The sequence below is a fragment of the Arachis ipaensis genome, chromosome B6 (assembly GCF_059453495.1).
Source record: "Arachis ipaensis isolate K30076 ecotype BB chromosome B6, ASM5945349v1, whole genome shotgun sequence".
In the NCBI taxonomy this organism is placed as follows: domain Eukaryota; kingdom Viridiplantae; phylum Streptophyta; class Magnoliopsida; order Fabales; family Fabaceae; genus Arachis; species Arachis ipaensis.
This window is the reverse complement of record NC_142441.1, coordinates 70,200,401-70,226,652: the sequence shown is the minus strand read 5'-3', so window position 1 is coordinate 70,226,652 and position 26,252 is coordinate 70,200,401. Positions and strand designations below refer to the sequence as shown.

The 26,252-nt window shown below is 33.4% G+C and overlaps 1 protein-coding gene across 1 annotated transcript in view; it reads left to right on the top strand.

The window, feature by feature from the left end:
• The window catches only part of LOC148561272 (uncharacterized), a 38,574-nt gene extending 14,087 nt beyond the window's left edge, over positions 1 to 24,487 (top strand). The window contains exons 5-14 of the mRNA XM_088489782.1: positions 7,209 to 9,035; positions 9,170 to 9,421; positions 15,578 to 16,309; positions 16,542 to 17,369; positions 17,507 to 18,229; positions 18,789 to 19,670; positions 20,768 to 22,279; positions 22,533 to 23,602; positions 23,812 to 23,923; positions 24,244 to 24,487. Coding sequence (XP_088345908.1) covers positions 7,209 to 9,035; positions 9,170 to 9,421; positions 15,578 to 16,309; positions 16,542 to 17,369; positions 17,507 to 18,229; positions 18,789 to 19,670; positions 20,768 to 22,279; positions 22,533 to 23,579 — 7,803 coding nt within the window. The 3' untranslated portion in view covers positions 23,580 to 23,602; positions 23,812 to 23,923; positions 24,244 to 24,487. The remainder of the gene's footprint in view (positions 1 to 7,208; positions 9,036 to 9,169; positions 9,422 to 15,577; positions 16,310 to 16,541; positions 17,370 to 17,506; positions 18,230 to 18,788; positions 19,671 to 20,767; positions 22,280 to 22,532; positions 23,603 to 23,811; positions 23,924 to 24,243) is intronic.
• Positions 24,488 to 26,252: the final 1,765 nt, after the last annotated feature.

Sequence of the window (26,252 nt, the reverse complement as noted above, 5' to 3'; positions counted from 1 at the left end):
ACGTTCTCTTATTGAGTGAAATTTCACTTCAATATGTTTAGTCCTAGAGTGCAAAACTGGATTTTTAGAAATATTAATGGCACTCATGTTATCACACAGCAAGGGAATATTTTCAGCATTTAATTTGTAATCGGCAAACTGTGTTTTTAACCACATAAGCTGAGAACAGCAAGAAGAAGCAGCTATATACTCAGCCTCTGCAGTGGATAAAGCCACTGTTGGCTACTTCTTACTTGACCAAACATTCAAGGACCTTCCAAGGAAGCAGCATAAGCCCGAAGTGCTCCTTCTATCAACTCTATCACCAGCAAAATCTGCATCACAATAATCAACTGCAGAAAAATCATCAATCTTAGGATACCAAAGATCAAAGTTAGATGTGCCATGAACATATCTAATGATCCTCTTAACTGCAGAAAGATGTGACTCTTTAGGTTTGGATTGGAACCTTGAACACAATCCAACACTTTGCACAATATCGGATCTAGAGGAAGTTAAGTACATAAGAGAACCAATCATTCCTCTATACCTAGTCTCATCTACATCTTTCTCAGTTTCTCCCTTATCTAATTTTGAATTAGGGTACATGGGAGTCCCCATGGGTTTGGCATTTTTCATACCAAATTTCTTAACCAATTCCTTGGCATACTTCTCTTGATGAATGAAAATACCATTTTCAGTTTGTTTAGTTTGTAGCCCAAGGAAAAAATTAAGTTCACCCATCATACTCATGTCAAATTCACTTGTCATGAGTTTTCCAAATTTAGAACAAAGGGATTCATTGGCTGATCCAAAAATAATGTCATCAACATATATTTGGACTAGAATAAAAGAATCATTAGAATTCTTGATGAATAGAGTTGTGTCTGTGGTGCCTCTTTGAAAACTATTTTTCAAAAGAAAAGAGCTAAGTCTCTCATACCAAGCTCTAGGAGCTTGTCTTAAACCATAGAGAGCTTTAGATAGTTCGAAAACATGATTAGAATGCTCTTTATTTTCAAAATCAGGTGGTTGCTCCACATACACTTCTCTATCTATCACACCATTCAAAAATGCACATTTCACATCCATTTGATATAATTTAAAACCATAAAATGCAGCATAAGCTAAGAGAAGTCTTATTGCTTCCATTCGGGCAACAGAGGCAAAGGATTCATCAAAGTCTATTCTTTCTTCTTGGTCATATCCTTGTGCCACCAGCCTTCCCTTGTTTCTTGAATGCTTCCATCTTCTCCTAACTTGTTCCGAAATATCCACTTGGTGCCGGTCACTTTCTTTCCACTTGGCCTTGGAACCAAAGTCCACACTTGATTCTTCTCAAACTCAAGAAGCTCATCCTCCATTGCTTTAACCCAAGAAGGGTCACTAAGGGCTTCTTTGACATTTTGAGGCTCCATTTGTGAGAGAAGGGCAATGTTTGTTCCTTCATTTTCTTTTCTTGTTGAGGACCGAGTTCTAACTCCATGAGAGACATCTCCAATGACAAATTCCTCAGGATAATTCTTCAAGAATCTCCATTCACGATGTCTGGTGGACTTGGAGGCAGTTTCAGTCACCAAAGGATTCTGGGTGCTGCTGGCTTCAGGATTTCCTTCAGATTCATGAGACAAAATGGAATTGTCTCTTGAATTTTCAGCTACTGTAGTTTCTGGTTCAGTTTGAACAGAATTTCCATTTTCTTGATTTTGCACAGTTTCATCATCCTTTTGAGCTTGATTTTCTGCATCACAATCTTCCAAAATACTTTGCACCAAGTTAGTATCACAAAATGTAACATGTATGGATTCCTCAATAATCCTAGCATCATGATGATAAACTCTATATGCTTTACTAGTTGTGGAATATCCTACAAACAAACACTCATACGCCTTTGGATCAAATTTACCCAAATTATCCTTGTTATTTAAAACAAAACATTTGCATCCAAAGATGTGCAAGTAGTCTAAGTTTGGTGGGTAACCTTTCCAAAGTTCATAAGGAGTTTTCTTAAAAAATTTTCTTATGATTGTTCTATTCAAAATGTGACAAGCTGTGTTAACCGCTTCAGCCCAAAGGAATTTTGGAACATTACTCTCACAAAGCATAGCTCTTGTCATTTTTTGTATGCTTCTATTTCTTCTTTCTACCACACCATTTTGTTGTGGTGCTCTTGGACAAGAGAAGTTGTGAGATATTCCAAATTCCTCACAAAAGGATTCAAATAAATTGTTTTCAAATTCAGTTCCATGATCACTTCTTATAGAAGAGATTTTTAAATCCTTTTCATTTTGAATTTTCTTGAAAAAAGGTTCAAAGACCGAAAAGGCTTCATTTTTGTGTGCAAGAAATAAAACCCAACCAAACCTAGTATAGTCATCCATAATCACTAAACTATAATGTTTACCACCTAGGCTTTGAGTTCTTGTTGGACCAAATAAATCAATGTGTAGCAATTCAAGTGGTCTTTTAGTGGAGATGTCTTCCTTTGGTTTAAAGGAACTTTTAGTTTTTTTTCTCATTTGGAAAGCATCACAATTGATGTCTTTGTCAAATTTTATCAATGGAAGACCTCTTACAAATTCTTTCTTCACAAGTTTGTTTATTTGAAACATACTTGCATGGCCCAATCTCTTGTGCCATAACCACTTTTCAGATTCTTTAGAATGAAAACAAGCTACGTTTTGATCCTTTAGTTCATCAAGAGTAAGTCCATACACATTATTAAAACGCTTGGCAACAAAAAGTACTTCATTTGTTTTCTCATTAACAAAACAGTATTCAAGTCTTTTGAAAGTCACTAAATATCTTAAATCACACAGCTGACTTATACTCAAAAGATTGTGCTTCAAACCACATACCAAAAGTACATCATCAATGAAAGTAGATTGTTCATTACCTACTTTTCCAACAGCAATAATTTTACCTTTACCATCATCTCCAAAGGTCACAAAATCTCCATCATACTTGTTTAGTTTGATGAAGTAAGTTGACCTTCCAGTCATGTGCCTTGAGCATCCACTATCCATGTACCACATGTCCTTTTTGTTCTTGGATGCTAGGCAAATCTGCATGAAGAGTTTCAAGTAGCCTTAGGTATCCAAATTAATTTTGATCCTTTGAAGTTAATCCATCTTGGTTGCCCAAGTGCATTGAAATCACAAACAACATTATAAATTTGGTTTCCCACAACTCTCTTTTCAATGAAACATTGTGCATATGAGTGACCAAATTTTTTACAATTAACACAATGATTTTCTGATGTGTGTCGCTGAAATTGAGGTGAGTTATTTTGCTTGAAATGATTAAAGGATTGAAATTTTCTGGTTTTTAGAAGAGATGCATTTCTTTTGACAAACTGATTTTTATTAAAATTATTCCTCTTTGCAAAAATATTTTCACCAGAATTTTTTTGAACATTTGGACTTTTCGAATATGAGGTTTTGTTGTAAAATGGTGGTTTCTTGAAAGCAACCTCATTTTTCGAAATGTATCCCAAACCTGGGCTGTTTGGACTCGGTTCGGTTCTTGGTGAAGGCTCAGTTTCACTTGTGTATACTTCATCAAATTTTTCTTCAAATGTTGGAACATATCCAATACCAGATTTGTTTGGTATGGATTTGGTATTTGATGAAGAAGCCACAAACTTTATAGAGGAAACATTGGAAACTGCATCTTCCTTGGCTATGTAACATAAACCAGATTTTTCAAATAATGGTCTTTGGCTTGCAAGCAATTTGTCCAAGTTACTAGAACTTTGAGCAAATTTTGCTAAGTCACCATTCAGTCTTTTAATCATGTCATTTAATCTTTTATTTTTAGCAATTAACTCATGAGAAGGATCCACAATGTGCTTTCCTTTTAACTTTTCAAGTTCAGATTTTAGAAATGTGTTTTCTTCAATAATGTCCAATGCACATTCTGTTTGCTTCACTTTTTCTTTTAAAAAATTATTTTCACCTCTTAACACATCTTTTTCAGATCTGCACTCATTGTATTTGTTAAGCAGTTTTGAGGTGTTCAAGGTGAGATCATCAATAATAGCATGTAAATCTTCCATAGACAAATCAAAGTAATTTACCTCATCAAAATTATTGTTTCCAGCCATGAAACAGTCTTTGTCTTCACCTTCAGATTCTTCTTCCTCATTGGAGTCGTTCTCGAGATCCTCCCAAGCTGCCATGAGCACTCTCTTCCTTTCCTTCTTTCCTTTGTCATCCTTTTTGAGCTTTGGACAGTTTAGCTTGAAGTGTCCAGCCTCCTTGCAATGATGACACGTAACTTTGCTCAAGTCCATCTTGTGTTCCTTTGAGATTGAACCCTTGTATTTGCCCTTGTTCTTCATCATCCTTCTAAATCTCCTAGCAAAAAACATAAGCTCATCATCTGAAATACCATCATTAGACTCACTCTCTTTTGGTTCTATTTTTGACTTGAGGGCTATTCTCTTTTTCTTTGAGTCTGTGTTTATGTGTGTGGTTTCATAGGCAAGAAGTTTTTCTCTCAGCTCATCATAGGTTATGGGGCTTAGGTTGTTGCTCTCGGTTAGGACAGTGGCAGTGGTTTTCCATTCTTTTGTGAGGCTTCTAAGGAGTTTTCTCACCAAGATTTGTTCTGCATAGTTTGTACCCATAGCATCAAGGTTGTTGATTATGATTGAGAATCTCTCAAACGCTTCATCAATGCTTTCTCCATCCTTCATGTTAAACATCTCGTACTCTTTTCGCAGCATATCAATCCTCGTTTCTTTGACTTGTTTAGTACCTTCGTGTGTAACCTGGAGTTTTTTCCAGATTTCTTTGGCTGTCTTGCATCTAGACACCTTTCGGTACTCTTCAAAACTGATAGCACAGTGAAGAAGGTTGATGGCTTTGGCATTCAGCTCCATCTTCTTCTTGTCGTCTTCATTCCACTCAGCTTCTTCTTTTGGAGTCACCACTCCATCAGCACTTGTTTTTGTTGGGATCTTGGGACCGCTCACAATAATCTTCCATATGTTGTAGTCAATGGATTGGATGAAGATCCTTATCCTTTCTTTCCAGTAGGCATAGTTCTTCCCGTTGAAGAAAAGTGGCCAGTTGTTTGACTAGCCTTCAGTGAGGGTGTAGGCAACTGTGGTTGTGCCCAAGTTGTTTGCCATTGGATCTTTACTCCAAGCGGTTAAGCTTGATTCTTGAGACCTTAGCTCCTGATACCAATTGAAGGTTGTGGTAGGCTTAGAGAAGGGGGTTTGAATCTATGCCTTCCTTTTAAGTTGCTGTTATGACCCTTTTTAAACAAACTTTCAATTCTGATTCTGTTTGTACTCAGCAGCAGAAATTTATGAGACAATTTATTTTTGTCTCATGAATATTAGAAAATAGAACACAGTAGAGAAGAGAAAAGCTAACACCAGCATGTATCCTGTTCGGTTGCCTTGTGCTATGCAACCTACGTCCAGTCTCCTCCACAACAATGGAGGAATTTTTACTATAGTTAAAAGTATTACATACACCAATTTCACACTCAAGTTCTACCCTAACTTGATATTGGCTATGCTAATACCTAACTCTTCACTCTTAGTGCTAACCCAACTAAGAAAGGGATACCTCACAGGTACAAGATACAAGACATAAACATACCTAAAGAAATCTGAAATAACTCTAGCCTTTTCTCTCAAGTGTTTCACTCAACCTTTTTCCACTCATGGCTTTTACTTGAGCTTTCTCACAATGCCTTTTCTCACAAGAAATTACAGAAAGATAAACATAGAAAAGTACATCACAATCTGTAAAACATGAAGGAGATTGACTTCATTAACAACCTCTTTGCTATGTGAAAAACCAGATTAGCAAATCTCAGATTCAGTTCTTCATACTGGCGGAATGCATAGGAAGCACTGTCCAGTTAGATGAACTTCTTCAAAGACCTTTTCTCAGAACATACACCTCAAGAACACTGGTTTTCTCTCCTTGCCTCTGAATGAACAAAAAATCTTCTTTTATCTCCTTGCATGTTGCTTGGTTGCTCTCCTCTGAGTCCACTCCTCGAGCTGTGTGCTACACCAACCTATCCTTTCACTTTCTTCCATTTACCTCCAAAAATGGAATGCTGGAATAGATCCCTTTTTGCTTGACCGAAAGCCTTAGATCATCATAAACAAATGTTTCCAATGGTAAAATCCTATTTCAGCCATTGAAAACTAACTTGGTCCCCAAGACATACTTTTGACCATAGATTCACAGCAATGTAGATCAGAGAACACTTTTTCCATTTATCCAAAAATGGTAAAGCAGAAGATTTGAGATGAAGTGAAGAAAGTAAGTTGCATGCAAATGGAAATAAATCACCTTTTAATTTCTGACTTAGTTTAATATGGATTGATGTGGGTGATTAGACATTTGCTTTCTGAATAAGCTTTCTCTTTCTTTCTTCTCTGTTGAAATGAGTAGGAAGGACGAAGCTCTCTTTCTTGTGTCTTGTTGCTGACCGAAGCAATAAGAGAGAGTGAAGACTTCAATCTTGTATGAGAAGTTTAGTGAGATCAACTTGGAGTGATGGATACGGGCTTGGATCGGGTTTGAAACAAGTTCAGCCCGTTGGTTCCTTGCTTTGTTTTCTTTGGGCTTTTATTGGTTTGTAGCCCGCCAGCTTTGTTTTTGTTATTATTCAATTTTGGACTGCAGCTGAATATTGAATTTTTGGTCTGCATCACTTTAACCAAAATAATTAAAACTAATTAGTTAATTTGCCCAATAAATTCATGTTTGTCATTATTAATTAATTTAGTTAATTTCTTAACTCAACATAACCAATAACTTTTTTCAACAACATGAACAACCACCAATCAAATCAAAACACACTACACCTCCAAATTACTCATCTAAATCTTAATATTAGAATAACCATCCGCACACCTAATGAAATGAACATCTGATATATTCATTGTTCACATTATTTAGTATTTTCACTGTCTACCTATACTTTTCCAATTTAAATTGCATTTTGTATGTTGCACAGTAGCCTACACATATACACTTTGTTTGCTCCTTTGATTTCAAATATTTTCAGCCCCTATTTGCATGGTAATTAGACCGCATATTTTATTTGTAGTATATGTATTATCAAAATCCAATATATTGTTACTTTAAACTTGTTAAAGTACTAGACAATTTTCTTTTCTCATAAAATTGTTGTGATTATATATCATATGATATTGTATTCAATACTTATATTCTTTTTGTGCAAAATAGGTAGGAATAACAGATGAGAAAAATTCTGATCTTGAACGGCTAGCCATTGACATTGCCAAGAAGTGTCACGGGTTGCCCATGTCAATAGTTACAACTGCAAAGGCATTGAAAAATCAAAGCCGCTCAGTTTGGGAGGAGACCCTTAACACACTTGAAAGACAAAAGCTTGCAGGAACACCTGAGTATTCTACAAAGTTGAGTTATGAGCTTCTAGCAAATGAGGAGCTCAAGCTTATCTTCTTGCTTTGTGCTTGTATGGGTCAAGATGCATTGGTCTCAGACTTAGTGAGACTATGCATTGGTTTGGGTTTTCTTGAAGGTGTCTATACAGCAAAGGAAGCCAGAGATCAAGTGCAAATGTTGCTTATCCATTTAAAAGAGTCAGGTTTGTTGTCTGACAGTTACTCAAATGATCGTTTCACTATGCAAAATCTTGTTCGCAATGCAGCTTTGTTGATAGCATCAGAGAATAATGTGTTCGTGCTGGCAAAAAGAAAGCTAGATGAATGGCCTGATGATGATAAACTTGAAAGGTACACTTCTGTTTTCTTACATCATTGTGATGTCAACACTGAGGAGTTTCCTAAAAGTTTAAAATGTCCTAAACTAAAAGTCTTTCATTTTCACAATAATCATCAACATTTCGAAATACCAAATGACTTCTTCCGAGAAATGAAAGAACTTAGAGTGTTGGTTCTGCTTGGCATTGATCTCTCCAAAATGTCTTCATCAATGAAATGCCTAACAAAACTCCGAAAGCTTTGTTTGGAGCAATGCATTAATCTAGATGAGGAATTATGCAACAGTATTGGCACGTTCATGAAGAATCTAAGAATTCTAAGCTTTTCTGGATCTGATATTAAAAGCTTGCCTACTAAATTGAAGGGTTTGTCAAAGCTGCAAATTCTTGACTTAAGTAATTGCTCCCAACTAAAATCAATTCAAGCTGGTGTAATATCTAGCTTGACTAATTTGGAGGAGTTGTACATGAGAAACACTTTGGTTGAATGGAGGGTGGATAACAGAGAGGAAAGTGAAAACAAAAATGCTAGTCTTTCGGAGTTGGGACATCTAAATCAAATAACAAATGTTGACTTACAAATCCCAAGTGTTGCCCATTTGCCAGAAAACTTGTTCTTTGATAAGCTGCATAGCTATAAAATTGTAATTGGCTCGTCAAGTACACATTTGGAGCCAGATTTCAAGATTCCGGAGAAATATCAACTGTTGAGGTATTTGGCGATACTGGAGAAAAAGATTGGCATTCATTCTCAGAAAGGGATCAAAATGTTGTTTGAAAGAGTTGAGAATTTGTTGCTGGAAGAACTCAACGGTGTCCAAGATATCTTTTATGCACTGAATTTGAAAGGGTTTCCATGTCTTAAGACTTTGTCTATTGTGAGTACTTGTAGCATTCGATATTTGATCAACCCACAGGAGAGGAAGCATCCCGAGAATGCTTTTCCGAAACTGGAGACATTGCACCTCTACAAGCTCGATAACATGGAGCAACTATGCTCTCGTGTGTCATTTTCATCCTCCTCATTTTGTAAACTAAAAGTTGTCAAGATTAAGCTTTTGGGTTTATTAAAGAATGTCTTTGTAATGTCTATGGTCAAGCATTTGGTTGCTCTTCAAACAATTGAAATTTTAGAATGTAACTCTCTAAAGGAGATTGTCTTTGCGGAAGATACACAAGATTCTAACACGTCGAAGCCTCTTAAGTTTCAAGAATTACGCACTTTGACATTAAAATCATTACCTGAGTTTCATGGATTCTGTTCCATTTCATCTACAGCGCAACAAAAAGTATTGTTCGATGAGCAGGTCAGTTCAGAACTATAGAACAAATTTATTTTTCTTTTACATTTTAAATTTTAGTTAGTCAACATTTACACATGATGGTTTTTTTTCTCATTTGACATAAATTAATAGTTATTATTATTTGTGCTTCTTCATAGGTTGAATTCTCAAAATTAGAGAGATTGGAGTTGTCCTCTATCCAAATCCACCAAATATGGAATGGCAAAAATCCTCCTTTTGGAAAATTGGTACACTTGGAAGTGAATGGTTGTGGTAATTTAAAAAGTTTGTTAACATTGTCTATGGCTATAAATATGAAGACTCTCCAAAGCCTATCTGTCAGCGAGTGTGACAAAATGAGGCTTATTCTTCTCAAAGAGAACAGCAATGGTACTGAAAGTGAAAAGAAGGTATGTACGTAATTTGGCCATTCCATATATTTTTATTTCATAACAACAAATGAATAAGATTCATATATCATTATTACAACAAAATTGTGCATTCTTGACTGTTGTTAGTGTAGAAGAAACAATTATTTTAGAGTAGTAGTATTTATTTTTTGACAAATAATAATTGTTTAAGAAAGTATTTAAATATATTTTGGACTACTAATAATTATTTTAAAAAAGGCATTTGGTATTTTTAATGTTCAATAATTGTATATGTATGGAAAAGTATGAAAACAATGTGAATACTAAACAATGTGAACAATGGATATGTATATATATTCAAAAGTACTTTTCACGCGGACATATTAATTGTTAAAGTAAAAGTTTTTTTTGACAATATTATTATTATTATTATTATTATTATTATTATTATTATTGATGGTAAAAATCAAGTGAATACTTTTTTTTTTAGAATTTTAGCCGTCAAGACTACTAAATACCTTTTTATAATTAGTGATCTCCAAAAATACATTTGAATATTCTTTTTGACACAATTATTAATTGGCAACAATATCTTTTTTTTACAATTTGTAACCGTAAATAATATTCTATCAAAATAATAAATTTTAATAACGGTCAAAGTTTCTATCTTTCTCATAGTGAATTAAAGATAAGATGAAAATTTTATTCACTATTAACTCTTATTTTATAGAGTCACTCTTACTATTAATGAAAATTATATGACACATAGAATATTGATGCTTGCCAATCAATTCAAGTTGTTTTTAAAAACTTTTCTTGAAGTCTATTCTACTTTGAATTTTTTTTTTTTTTTTTTTTTTTGAGTTGGAATGTTTACTTTGACATCTTCAAGGAGCAAGTAATAGGGGTGTAAGAAAACGCATCCATTTTTGATAAGGTTAATCGCCACTAGAGAGTCAAACTCATCAAGAACAAGGTTTTGGATCTCATTTGCCACAACAATCTTAAATCCTTGGATAATCCCCATATCTCAAGCTTTTCAGCATAAATTATGGAGTAATTCTCAATATTATAGGAGAAGACTTTGATGAATCTTTTAGGTTGGTCCCGAAAAATACTTTCACATGATGTATTATTGTTACTGCCATAGCATGATACATCAACATTCAACTTAATATAATTCTCTTGTGGAGATATTCACTTAATGAGTGATTCTGACTTTGAATTAGTCTTGAGATGAGGAATACTCAGCTTCATACAATTAAGAATCTCATTGATCCTAGCTTTTATAATAGTAATGGTGGATGCTAGGGGTGAGTACGGGTAGCAGGTACCCGATTACCCGTTCGAATTTGAATCGAACTAATTAAATTGGTTCTGAAATTAACGGGTAATCGGGTTCAATTCGAACCAAATCGATGACTTTTGTTAGTAATTGGTTCGGGTATCGGTTTTGGAGGTGCGGAATCCGAACCAATCCGCGAACTCGATCATATATTAATTAAATAAAAAAATAAAAAAATATATGGCTTTTCCATTAGACAATGATTATTCATTGTTAATATGTTTGGATTTTAATGAGTTTAGTTTTTAATGTATTTGGTGTTTAATATGTTTGGATTATTTCTATTGATGTTACATGTTTATTGTACTTGTTGAATTTTTAAGATAAAAATTTGGTTTTTTCTTTTATGAATTTCAAAGTTATCGGGTACCCAATTACCCGAACCGAACCAATCCGTTCTTAATCAGTTTGGTTTGGTTCGGGTACATGTACAAAAAAATACAAATCCGAATAAAACCGAACCAATTATATTTTGATCAGTTTAGTTCTAATTTTACCATAAACCCAAACCAAATCGACCCGTACTCACCCCTAGTGGATGCTAGGGCAGTGCTTTTACCTTCAAAGACCAGTTTATTACGAAAGTGCTAGAGACAAGTCAAAACTCCAAACAAATAGGATCATTGATCCTTAGCAGAGAAATAGCTAATAAAACAATTCTTAAGGTTGTGAGTGAAGAAATTAGTATTCTTACTTGAAAGGATCAATGCTTGCCAAATCACAGTTGTACAGGGACAATCCCTAAGAATATGGAGAGTTGTCTCCTTATCCTAGCCGCATTTTGGATATTTTGTTAAGGTGGTCATATGTCTTCTACGTCTTTCTATATTAAAAAGGATGGCATTCTGACTTGCTAGCCACATAAATGATCTAATCCTTTTTTGGGTCCTTCTAATTCCAAACCAGCTCAGGGCAGTAAAAGCTTCTTCTAGCAAGTTGTACGCAATCTTCAAAGTGAAACTACCATCAGAAGAATGATCATACCATTCCTACCTGAGTTATTCCAGGGAGACGGAGGGAGATGCACAAAATTTGGTCAACCAACTCAGCTAGCAATAACCAGCTTCTTAGACTATCTCCATCCCATTCATGTGAAATGGATAAAAAATAATTTAGAGATACATTCAAATCACTAGAGTTTAGAGGTGGATGGCATGCTTTTTCAACTTTCCAACTTTAGGAACCCACTTATTTTTCAAAAAGTTGATCTTTTCGCCATTGCCGATACGCCACATGGAGTTCCTTTCCATATCATTGCAAGCTGCAGAAACTCCTTTCCAAATATTAGACTCATTCATTTTCTTTCTGACGTCTGGGATAATGTTATTTTTACATCTGTACTTGGCTCTCAGAACTCTAACCCACAAGTTATCTTTCTTTTCTACTAGTCCCAACCGATCTTCATCATAAAAGCTCGATTAAGAGAACCAGCATGTTGAATTTCCCAAGCCACCAGCCACCTTCGGTCTTAACACCTTTTTCCATTAGGAGATGCATTTTCTTTTACTACTCTGAAGTATCTTGTATAAAGTTTTTGCATTTTTGATCAATAATATTACAAGTAGATATCGGCAAAGAAGCAGTTTGCATAGTATAACTAAGAATAGTAGAAATGATAGATCTCATTAGAGTAGTTCTTCCTGTTAAGGACAAAGAGGAGGCTTTCTAATTGTTGAGCCTTGAGTTTATGGTGTCAATGATCCCCTAATAAGTATCCTTGTTAACCTTGAAAGAGGAACCCTAAAATATTCTCCAAATTTTTCGTTTCAGCGAACTGAAAGGCTTTACTAATCTTGGTACGAATATTATGATGACACACATTATTAGAAAAATAGATTCTGGTCTTTTCATTATTGACTCGTTGCCTAGAACTAGCACAAAAAGCTTTTAACACCTTGCTTATCACCTCATCTTGTTCCATACTAACCTCGGAGAAAAGGATAAGGTCATCGGCAAAGCAAAAGTGAGAGAGGTTAGGACCACCACTGCTTAAGCGAATCGGTTTCCAAAGGTTGTGTTCAATAGCCATATTAATAAGTTGAGATAGCCGCTCTATGCATAGCACAAAAATATAGGGAGAGATAGGGTCTCATTGACAAATGCCTCTAGAGAGAGAAAATTCATCCAAAGTTTTTCCATTCCACAAGATCCTCATCCTTGCAGTAGTGGTACCAGTATAGACTAGATGGATACAGTGTTAGGGAAGGCTAATATCCTCGAAAGTGTCTTTGATAAAACTCCATTTCAGTTTATCATACGCTTTTCAAGATCAATCTTGATCGACATCCATTCTTTTTTTCCTTTCTTACTTCTCATTGAGTGAATGACCTCTTAGGATATATTTTTTTTTGTGACTCTTGGGATATGATAATATTATCCACACTATGATGGCCTGGAACAAAGCTGCACTGATTAGGCACTATTAACTTTTCGATCACCTTCCTTAGTCTTTTAGACAAGATTTTCGTAATAATCTTGTAAGAAATTTTTAAGAGACTAATCGGCCGCATTTCCTTTAAGGAGGCAACTGGTTCTATTTTCGAGATAAGAGTAATAAGAATTTCATTGATCTCTTCTACTTTTTGGGGAGTCACAAAAATACTTTTAATCAAATTGCAGAGGTCAGCCTCTTCTCTTTCCTACTTACTTTGATAGAAATCTGCTTGGATACCATTTTTACTTGGGGCTTTAAGGACCCTCATGCTAAACAACGATTCTCTGATTTTCTCAATAGAAGTGTTGGCATTGAAGACAACAAGCTTAGAATGACTAAGTGAAGAAAACACATCTTTGGGGATAAAAGGAACATCTGGCAAATATTCTTGGCAACAATTTAGGGTTTGTTTGGATGAGTTTCTAAGAAAAGATCTTTTTTTGAGTTATTTTTTTTTAAAAGATTTTATGAAAAAGTAAAAGTAATTTTATGTTTGGATATCTCATGTAAAAAGATCTTTTTATCTATATTTGGGGATAATAATATAAAAGTACTTTTTTGTTTATTTATTACATGAAAAACATCTTTTCTTAAGAAAAAAAGATCTTTTAAAAAAAATGTAAATTACAGCTTCTCAAAAAAGATCTTTTTTTTTTCTAGTGCTTTTACTTTTACTACTAGAAATTTACCAAACACGCTAAGAAATAAAAAAAAAATCTTTTTTATTAAAAAAAATCTTTTTTTATCAAAATAATAGTGCCCAAACAAGCACTAATATATTAATTTCAATACATATTCTAACAAATCTTCTAAAATGGATAGAAATAGCATAATCTATCTTTAGCATGGTCCCAATAGCAAATCTCACCCGCCATAAGAAACATTTGTTATAATGTTCAATAGAAAGATTCGAAATACAAACCCAAGCCGCAAATCTTCCTCTAGAATGGATCCTCCTCCTCCTCTTTATACTACCGGTCTTTCGGATTAGGAGAGTCCTCCGTAGCCATGTTTAGGTTCACATCACTCCTTTGGTTCTTGATTTAAGGGATTGACAAAAGTGAATTATTATACGATACTTTTTGTGCTGTGGGAGATTCAACTATCTCCTCTTCTGTAATCTCCATGCCATCACCGTTATCATTGATATCAATGATCTCTTGTGCTTTAACCTTCTTTAATTTGTGCTACGTTCCACTTGATCTATCTATATTAGTGGACATATTCAATTCAATTCAATATGTTAGATTTTTGTGTACTCTGTGCTTTTCATTTTGAGAATAAAATAGAAATTTGAGACCAATGAAGCTCTTTTATTTAAAAGTGAAGAAGTGAGTAATTATTAAACTACTCTTTCACCTTAGCCCATGACAACAATAAAAAAGTCTCGTGGCCCACAAATTCAGTTCAACAGAATACATAAATTCAATTACAATTTTAGTCTTTATAATATTATCTTATCTTATCTTTATGTTATCTTCTTATCTTATCTTTACTTTTATCTTTCGTAGACAATACACTATATATATTTAGTTTTATCTTCATAATTCAATCGACAATTCAATTCAATCAATCAAGAAATACAAAGTATAGTATTCTTTCTCTCTTCTTTTTTTATTCTTTCACAATTTTATCAGTAATTAAAATGAAAAAGTAAGAATTTACTCACTTTTAAATTAATATTTTACATGTTATAATTTTTAAAAATATTATTTATACACTAAAATTAATCACTAATGTATTTTTGTATAAATATATGTATGATTTAATTTATTTTCAATGTATACTTGTATTTTAATATATATTTTATATTGATGACTGATTTTGGCGGCTAATTTTAATATACACATAGCATAGTTGTATAAATTTAATTATAATTAATCTTAGTTTTATCATTTTACAATTCTTTTTATGTTAGAAGATTTTTTGCATTTGAGACACTCATATATATTTTATGGAGTAAGAAATTTTTTAAAAATAAATTTAAAAATTTAAAAATTAGTTAATAATATATGAAGTTATATTAAACTTTTAAATTTTAAAAAGAACAAGCTAATTTTAAAAAACTCCATCTTAGGTGTTTTCAAAATACCTCAATTTTTTAAAAACTATAAATACAAACACATGATCTTTTCTATTTATCAAATACAAAATAAAAAATTTATGTTTTTAAAAAAACACCATTACTTCTTCAAAAAAACTTTATCAAGTCTAAATTAAATTAAAGCCCAACATTGCAATATTATGATTTTGATGAGTTACTGTTACTAGTTTTGTTCGTGATGCCAACTTGCAAATAGCAATGCAAGCATTTCTTAACCCAAATCACATTTGGGGATCTCTCTTTGTTGGTTTAATTTTGTGACATGTGACTTAATTTGAGTTTTTTGCTACTGCATTATGAACCACACAACAGGTTACCATCTTTCCAAATTTGAAGAGTATTAAAGTGAAAAGCATGAAGAGTTTGAGTGGGATATGTGATAATGAATTTGAGCTCCCAAAAGACTCTTTTGAAAAGTTGGAGAGCCTAGCCATTGATGAGTGTCATAAACTGGTCCATGTTTTCACTTCTAATGTGGTGGGAATATTTCAGCATGTAAGCAACTTAAGCGTTACCAATTGTAAGTCAATGAAAGCTATATTTGACCCAGCAGCTTGGGAAAATAAGCGAACTTCTAAGGATGCAACATCCAAGTTGCAAGATGTTCATTTTGAATCACTTCCAAAATTAGAGCATATGTTCAACATGAAGAAAAAACAGCTTCAAGAGATACTTAAGTTAAACAATTTGCATAAGATATGGGTTCAAGATTGTAAAAGGTTGGAAAACATATTTTCTACTCCTGTGGCCAAAACACTTGAAAATAATCTTGAAGAGCTTGTGGTCTCGGATTGCTCTCAATTGAGGGAAATTGTTGCCAAGAAAGAAGAAGATGCCAGCAGTCTTACTAAATTTAACTTTTTGAAACTGGCAACCATCAAATTTTTGAGACTACCAAAATTCAGGAGTTTCTATCCAGGAGCTTATGGAATAGAATTTTCAGCACTGAACAACTTGTCTATTGAACAATGTGACAACTTGGAACCATTCAGAGAAGAAGAAATCATAGATGAACAAACAAAGCCTGCCCTCTTTCCTGAAATGGTAATAACAATACCTTCAAACTCTTATTTCTATTGTTATTTCATAATAGCAGAAGAAAAATAAATTAGAATAAAATAAAATTGATTAGATTTAATGGGTGTGGTTGTAAATTAAACTCTTTTACATTATCATCAATTAAAATGGCGTAGAATACGTGCATGAATTTGTATTTTGATATATTTAACTTTATGCATGCTAAATTAATTTTTCTGTGATGATTTATTCCATGTAGGTAATGAACAATTTGAAGTCAATTCAAATTGAGTCAAGACATGCAACGTCATCGACTAACTGTGATTATCGAAGGGACAATCTTGAAGAGCTTCACTTATCTAGACTGAATGATACTAAAATTCTGTATTCTTTCCTTTATAGCAATCCTAATATGAAGAATCTATGCTTGAATGATGCTTCTTTTAAAGAATTGGTGCCTCTTGAAAGGCTTGCTAAGATTGAAAGCTTAGGTGTTGTCCCACAGCTGAAAAGCTTGAAGTTAACAGATCTACCAGATCTTGAGATGATTGGCTTCGAAAGAGACCCAATTCTTCAAAGGATAGAGACATTGGTTTTTCAAAATTGCCCGAGTTTGAAAACCATAGCACCTTCTAATGTATTTTTCTCTCACTTGACAAAGCTTGAAGTGGTTGACTGTAAAACATTAAAATATTTAATGTCACCATCAACTGCTAGAAGTTTGGGTCAACTCAACACCATGAAGGTAAATAATTGTGAATCTCTTGCGGAAATTGTATCAGAGGAAGGACAAGAAGACAATAAAAACAATGATGACATCATTTTCAAACAATTGACGACAATTGAACTTGCGTCTCTCAAGCGCCTCGAAAGCTTTTGCAGGTCCAAGAGTTGTGCGTTTCAGTTTCCATCATTAGAGAAATTTGTGGTAAGTGCTTGTCCCGAATTGAAAAGTTTCTCCCAACAAGAACACATGAAACCGCCGCCCAAGTTGGGAAAAGTATATGTTGTCCATGAAAAAGAGAAGGTGGAAGCGTACTGGACAAACAATTTACAAGAAACAATACGAGATATATTCAACAAAAAGGTATTGTCTAAATTTCATTCTTTTCTTTCTTGGTGGTTATGTTCTCAAATAAATTATTTGACTCGAATAAGATTGTGTCTGAATTAAAGGGAAAGAATAATATAGGAAATATAATTGTAAATTTAAAATAATGACAGATATTTTTCAAAGGCATGGAGAAATTAAGTGTTTCTGATCATCCTCATCTACAACAACTATGGACATGCAAAGAAGCAGGCCTTCAACAAGAATTGTTTAACAATTTGGGAACTTTGAAGCTGAGTGGTTGTGCGTTCAAGCCATACGCAATTCCATCAAATATTCTTTTATGTTTCAAGAACCTAACAGAATTGGAAGTGGATAGATGCTACTACATAACAGGAATTTTTGAAATGAATGATACTGAGATCAAGGAAACATCGTTCCAACTGAAGAAGCTAACTTTGAAATGGCTTCCATATGTGACACATGTGTGGAACCCGGAAAAACAAGGAATTCTCAGCTTCAAAAGTCTACAAATAGTGACTGTCAATGGCTGTGAGGATTTGAGAACTCTATTTCCTATAGCCTTGGCCAGAGATCTCAACAAGCTTGAGGAACTTGATGTTACAAGTTGTGATGAGTTACCCAACATTGTTGAAGCAGAAGAAGGTGGAACTGTTGATGAACATCTTGTGTTTCCTTGTTTAACCACATTGGCATTGTGTTATTTGCGAAATTTTACTGGCTTTTGCTCTCAGAAGTTCACTCTGGAATGCCCCGAGTTAAATTGCTTAAAGGTATATGATTGCAACGATCAACTGGAGCTATTTCAGAGTCAACCAGAGGAAAACCAAAACAGCACTTCAACTGCTAAGCAACTACTTTTCACCAATATAAAGGTAAATAATTTATATTGTTATTTGTATTTGTTATAATATCTTCTAAGGCTAAAGTAATTCGTTATAACAACTTGTGAGTTTCATTATTCTAATGATTAACTTTCATTTTATATTTATACTCTCGACGTTACTTGCACTTTCAAAAATAAATAGTAATTTGAGATACACACTTTTGAATTTGAAAAGAGTATTGGATAAATACTCATTTTTTATATATTTTCTGATGTGAAAAAACATTATTGTATGTTTTTCACTTTCTTTTTCGTTTTTTTTTTCTGTTTTCTAATGAAGAAGTCTGCAAATTAAATTTGTTTTAAATGATTGTTTAGATTATTTGATTAAAAAGATATTAATATTTGTTTGAGTAATACACGAAAAGTTAGTTTTAGTAAACCTAAACCCTATATGATAATTATTTTGTAAATTATAACTTCTAAAATAATTGATACTTGTTAGTGAATTCGCTAACAATTTTACAATTTTAAAATAATTAATTGTTACTTTTTATAATCCTAAGTTTCAAAAAGTTATTTATACTTATCAATCGTTTCTGTCATAGGATATTTCCAAGATGGAAAATATGACCCTGAATTGGAGACACACTCAAGCTTTAAGTACATGGTTGTCAAAATTGAATAACGAAAATCTTGAGAGTTTGAATGAACTTTACCTTCTTGATGATGATGATGGGAAAAGGAACTCTAATGTGACAGTTGAATTATTTGAGAAGACAACCAACTTGGAAAATGTGACAGTTGAATTATTTCATTTATTTGAGAAGTCACCCAACTTGGAAAGACTGACAGTAAGCTATTATTACCGTGATGAAACCCTCAAAAATATATTGCCCTGCCATGATAATGCTAATAATAAGGAGATTCTTGGAAACTTGAAAGAATTGAACCTATCCTACTTAAATGAGTTGAAATCCATCGGTGGGGTAGAATACTTGTCAAAGCAGCTGCGTCTATTACATGTTTGTGATTGTCCAAAATTGACAACAATAGTGCTACAATCTTGCTCCTTTCTGAAAGAACTGCACATAGAATCATGTAATGCAATGCTGCGTCTATTCACATCTTCAACAGCGAAAATGCTACTACACCTTGAGGAGTTGCAAGTTGAGAAGTGTTATTCATTGAAAGAAATCGTGGGGGAAGAACAGCAGAGTGAGACGACGGAACACGTTATTGAATTTAAGCAGCTACGGAGGATAATCCTTCGATCTTTGAGAAACCTGAAATGCTTTTATTCAGGGAATGTCACTTTGATGCTACCCTCTCTCGTTCAACTGCACATAGTGGATTGCTCCAAGATGAAAGTTTTCTCTCACGAAAATGTGAGCGCTTCTAAAGAGATTCAAGTTTCTTGCAACTACTCAAGTTTCTTCCACCATGATCTTAATGCCGCTGTAGTATTGCAGTCTCTAAGTAATAATAAGGTAATAAATAAAGACCCTTCTCCAAATAAAATTTTACTTTGTGCCACTTTGAAATATTTTCCTTAGAAAGTTAAACACTTGGTTATATTTAACTAATTGATGAATAATGTATTTTGCTGTGATTTCAACTCAGAGGGATAGTATGGAAAAAACAAAAAGAAATTAAATAAGAGAAACCATAAAATGGATTAATCAGATAGATTTATAGTAACAAGATACTTGGTGATAATAAAATAAATAGTAAGGCTCATTTTTAAACACTCATAAAGTAAAAGTATAGCATTGTACTCTTTTTTAATTAAATAAATTTTAACTTTTTTATTTATTATTATCTATATCAGTGATTTAAATTCTGAGTTTAAAATTTAAGATTCAGGATTCACAATTCAAAAAGTATTGTACTTTTATTTTATTTATTTGGAATGCATTAAAATTCACCAATAATAATTTAGTTTAAATTTGTGTATTGCATTGAAAAAATCATGTATTGTTAATAATCACTTGTTAATTGTTATTCTCTAATTGATAATAACAACGTTAAATATGCTAAGAGTGGTACAAAATTCACCAGTTAAGAAATTGATCATATATCCTTTTATTATATATTGATATAAATTTTAGAAATGAAATAATGAAAATTGGCAGTATATTTTTTTTTTGTTAGCATTGTTTTATGGTCACGCCAAAAGAGATATAATTAATTAAAATAATTTTGACAAAATGATCAATGTGGGTAAATATAAAATTCCAAATATCTATTTATAAAATGTTTAATTTGAATACAGTGGTAAGTGACAAACAAATAATTAGAAAATACATTATGTTAACCATATCTAAATCTTTATAGACAAGTGATACATAGATTTTTTATACCAATTTCAAACTATCGACAAAGAAATTTATATGTTGTTCGTTAAATTTGAGAAGACGTTTAGTCGCCTTTCCAATAAAAAACTCAGAATCTATTTATTATTTTTTTTGTAATTAATTATATTCACTATTATTGTTATTATTTCTGATAAGAAATTTGAAATGTTACTTTAAAGTTTTAATTAATCTTTTTATTCTATCTATTTTTCTGACATAACAAAACTCAGGAATCTCTTGATCTTGGCGATCACCCAAAGCTAAAAGATTTATGGCTTGATAAAATGCATATCCTAGATGAGTCCTACTTTCCTGGTTTCAATTTAGAAAGTCTAGCGGTGGAAGGGTGTGGTGAATTCTTTACAACCGCAATACTACCTTCTCATTTACTTCCCTTCCTCAGTACATTACGAGTGTTGAAGGTGCGCAGATGCAATTCTGTTGAGGCCATATTTGAAGTCAAAGAGAATGTTTGGAATAAGGATCCTGAAGGAAAGCTCAGTCTTCCAGATTTAATGCAGGTTATTGTTGATGAATGTGCAAGTATAAAATCGGTGTTTCCAGAATCAGTTGACAAGGGTAACATACAATGGTTAGAAGTGAAAAATTGTGCAGAGTTAGTTGAAATTGTTGCCGGAGATCATGTAGCCAAACAGGTTAGCATCTTCTCCACGCTATCTTCTCTGAAGCTGTGGAATTTGCCAAATTTGGAGTGTCCATTACTACTATCGCATTTGCTACCTTCCCTTCATAAATTACAAGAGTTGGTGGTTGGAAAATGTGGTTCTTTGGAGACTATATTTGATGTGAAAGATGCACCAACAAATGAAGAAGATACAAATATGATTACTGTTATTCCTTTGAAGAAATTGACTTTGAAGAAACTTCCAACTTTAAACCATGTTTGGAAAGGAAAGCTCAGTCTTCCAAAATTGGAGGAGGTTATTGTTGATGAATGTGCAAGCTTAAGATCCTTGTTCCTAGAATCAGTTAACATACAGAGGTTAGAAGTGAAAAATTGTGCGAAGTTGATTGAAATTGTCACAAGAGATGAACTAGTTAAAGAAGAAGATGCAGATAAACAGGTTAGTATCTTCTCCAAGCTGTCTTGCCTGAAGCTGTGGAATTTGCCAAATCTGAGTTACATTTATCATGGAATGGAAGACTCTGAATTTTCATTATCAAATGCATTACTACCATGGCATATGCTACATTCCCTTCATAAATTGGAAGAGTTGGTGGTTGGGACTTGTGGTTCCTTTGAGACAATATTTGATGTGAAAGATACAGACATAATTTCTGTTGAGGCCATATTTAAAGTCAAAGATACACAAATAGATATTCCTTTAAAGAAATTGACTTTGGAGGATCTGCCAACTCTAAGTCATATTTGGAATAAGAATCCTAAAAGAAGTAGTCTCAGCTTTCCATGTCTGGAGGAAGTGGTTGTGAATAGATGTGAAAGCCTCACAAGCTTGTTGCCAGCATCATTACCCATGTCTAACATGATAAAGATAGATGTGAAAAACTGTGAGGAATTGGTTGAAATTGTTATAAAAAATGAAGCAGACAATGAAGAAACAAATAAGGAGCTTGCTATGTTCCCTAACCTAATCATATTGACTCTGCACAATTTGCCAAATCTTACATACATTTGTACTGGAATGGAAATTCTAAATTTGCCCGAGTTAAGAGAATTTGATATTTCTCATTGTAAATTTGTAACAGATTCCACTGCAAAGGTACGAAAGCTCCTGCCTTAAAAATATTTATAACTTTCTAATCTTGTTAGCTTTATATATGATATGCTTATTTCTCCGTAGAATATGTACTTTTGAAGAAACTGCATTTTATTTATCACAATAAGCAGCTCATTCTTATTTTGTTTGTTAATAACTTAATATATCTGTCGCGCACCAATCCATGTCTTTAAATCATTCATAATGAGCCAAAGATGTGTTGTCCTTCTTGTTAACTTTGAATCCCATGGAGCAGGTTGTTAACCCTCAGTTAGAGAGAGTATCAATAGACATGGAAGGTGTGATGATGCTTGACAAAGGAATGCTTCATTTGGATCCCGAAAACATACAATATCTGAGATTGCAGGGCTTTAATGATATTGATGACTCAGATGCCGCATCTGCCTTTAATTTCTTCCCAAAGAAGGTGCCACTTCCCAATATTCAAATGCTTGGGGTGGCCGACAGTGCTTTCAAAGAGATATTCCCCTTACAAAAGCCTGAGATTATTCATTCACAGCTGCTTGTTCGAGAATTGGAGTTGAGGAATCTGCACAAGCTTGAATCCATTGGGTTACAGCACACCTGGGTGGCCTCCTCTAATCTCACATGGCTCAAAGTTGAAGGTTGTGCATCTTTGAAGTATTTGTTCACTTCTTCAACCACCAAATGTCTTGTTCAACTTGAAGAGTTGCACATATCCAACTGTGAAGCACTCGAAAGTTTAATGGTGGATTATCAACCACATGATGATGATCATGATGTCATCATATTCAAAAAGCTTGAGAAACTGTCTCTTAGCCAAATACCAAAACTTGAGAACTTTTACACTGGAAAGTCAACTTTGAATTTCCCATCTTTGGAAGAAGTCGAGGTTACTGAATGCAACAGATTGGAGTACATGTTCACATTCTCAACTGCCAAAAGCTTGAAAAATTTGAATGAGATGAAGATCTCCAAATGTGAGTCATTGGAAACAATAGTTTTGGCAACACAAGAGGCAAACAAACAACATGAAGATCTCACATTCTCATACCTCAAATATCTGACTCTTAGTGAATTGCCAAAACTTGAAAGTTTTTTCACCGGAAACTCATCAACTTTGAATTTCCCTAGGTATGGGTTTGAAGTTTGCATCAGTCAATGCGAGAGCATGAAAACTTTTTCACACGGTCACGTGGAAGTACGTAAATTATGGAAGGTGGAGATAGATGGAGTTCATTGCTCAAAAAAGAATCGTCTAAACGCTACAGTTAGTCAACAATTTGAGAATCGATCGAATAAAGCAGCATTGATGAGTTAATTAGTACAATCATAATTTAACATGTAAGTTATTCTCTATCTGCTCAATTTGCATCTTCTCTGACTTTTCATGTTATACACTCCACCAAAACAATGGAGGAAGTTTCTGTTTTGAAATGTCATTTAATTTGCTTCCTCCATATTCGGTTATATAATATTTTTGAGAATTTAAAAAAGAACAGTACAGTTAATTTGTTTTGAGTTAACTAGCCCTTGTATACAAATTCTTGCAGGAAATTTGTTGTTTGCTGAAAGAAGCTTATTTTCAATGCATGCATTTGTTACCAGTTAGCCTTGCAAAACTAGCAGTCTAATCAAGGAGTAATGGACGAATAAATAAGGATGGTTAGTAAGATTTTTTTATTTTAAAAAATAAATAAAGTTGGAAAGGGTTATGGTTTCATTGTTTATGGATACAATCTCATGATTATGACAAATTGATAACTAAAATTATTAGGCCAAGTAACCAATTAGCTAGAAAAAAACACAAGTTAATTTGACGCAGTTACATATTTCTTTTTGCTACGGGAAAGTCTTACTATAATAAGTTTGGGTAACAATCATTCAACTCAAATCATAAAGAATGTTGCTTTTTTCAATCTTATAACTTTTTTAACTTTAGTCAATATTATCTAACACAATTTTTTGTGAAATTTATTTTCTAGATTCTATGGGACACCAAATGCAGGAGGAGGATATAAGTAGATCCCATCAAAACAACAAATATTCATTTCTGTTTGAGTGTGGTGTGTTGTGCATGATATAAATAAATCCCCTGTATTATTATGCAGGAAGAAGTGTATGATTCCTTTTTAACTTTTAAGTGACAAAGCTGTAAGCTAAGTGTGTTTTATGAATAAATTATATTTTGGATTTTTATACAAGATATAAGGTGTGTGTGGTTAAGTTATTGAGAGCATTACTGTACTTTTATGTATGAAAGAACAAAGTAGATTGTAATAATTTTACAATATTGAAGGAGTGCGTGGTTTGTGTTCTAATAAGAACCGAGTTAAAAATGGCATGTAGATATATTTCTTATTTCTACATAACACCATTTTAATGCATAACTTTGACCTTATGTTACTATAAAAATTGTTGTGTATGCCTTTACCTGTAAAAAGCATATGGCTATAGTAACTATGACATGTATATTTTCTTTTTAAAAAATTGTGATTGTTGAATAAGATCATATGAGTTACAAATATACTGCCACCAATATACTGCTAGCAAATAATAGAGATGAGTATATCGGTAAGATTAATTGGATATAATTATTAAAAAAATGCTAATTGTCTATTAATTTTTTGTCTTTAATCAGTTTTTTAATTCAAATAATATTACTTAATTAAATTTTAATTAAAATATATTTTTATTTTGTAGATAAACATATTAGTAATTAAAATTAATTTAAATTTTAAATACTAATTTTTTTTTAATTTCTTACCCACTTCATAAAATAGCTTTTTTATCATTTTTTCTCTCCTACGTACTTCTCTCTCTTACGTTCTTCTCTCGCTCTCTCTCAAGTTCTTTATAAAAAATTCAATTCAAGAGTACTACTCTTTTACAGATAAATTTACTACTTTATATTTAATATTTTATTATTATTATACTTCTTTTCAAATTTTTAAATTTTATTCTAAATCCGAAAAAATTTCGTAATAACTATCTAATATCATCCAATTGATTGATTATTGATTATTTATTAGTTATATTTTTTATTTTTAATATTTTCACATTTTGAAGTACGAAAATAAAAGTATATGTGAGTGACTTAATCACCTAGTCCTCTAAATATTTAGTTTGCGAATTTGATTATAAATGATTCAGAAAAAAACAAATTAATGACTATGCAAAAGAAAAAAAAGATGTTGCCAAAATAAAAATTAATTTTTTAATGGTTAGAAGAGATAGAGTACTATCTTTATCTTTATTTGTAGAGAGGCTGTGAGAGGTGAAAATGGGAGGCAGAGGGGCTGTGAGAGGTGAGTACTCCAGGGGGTAGTACGAGAGGAGTACAGTTAACACTAAAGGATCCTAGAATTTGGAATCGGGAGGCATATCATCGTTTGGAAAATGATTCATTCTCTGTGTTTGTGGATAATCTACCGGCTAATATCTCAAGGAGGGAGTTGTATCACTTATTTTGTTGGACGGGAAGAATTAACGACATATATCTTGGCCGGAAACGAAAGCGTGGTGTGATCTATACACGACAAAAGGGGGCGCTCTCAAGGCGATTGCAGAAATGAACCAGTGGAGATTACGGGAGAAGGTAATTACCGTCGGGGAAGCTAAGTATCGAAGACAGTTTCAGATGGGTGGCACAGTGCGGAAGGAAATAACAAGTCCCATTGGCGGTGAAGCAGTGGATTCTCATCAGGGGAATGGGGTGGCTGCGGCCAAAGCTATGAAGGAACAGCCATGCGAGACCATAAGAATGCCACAGAGAGGAGTGGACCTGTGAAAAGAATTGATGTGCCGGTAGTTGAAGCAAATATGGAATGGTTGGCGAGGAGTTTAGTGGGGCACACTTTACACCCAATGGACCTCATATCAGTGAAGACGGTGGTGTCTAAAAATCTGCCCAACATTGTGGATGTTAGGGAGATCGGGCCGTGCAAAGTGCTGGTAATATTTGATACTGTGCAGCATGCGGAGGGAGTGTTTA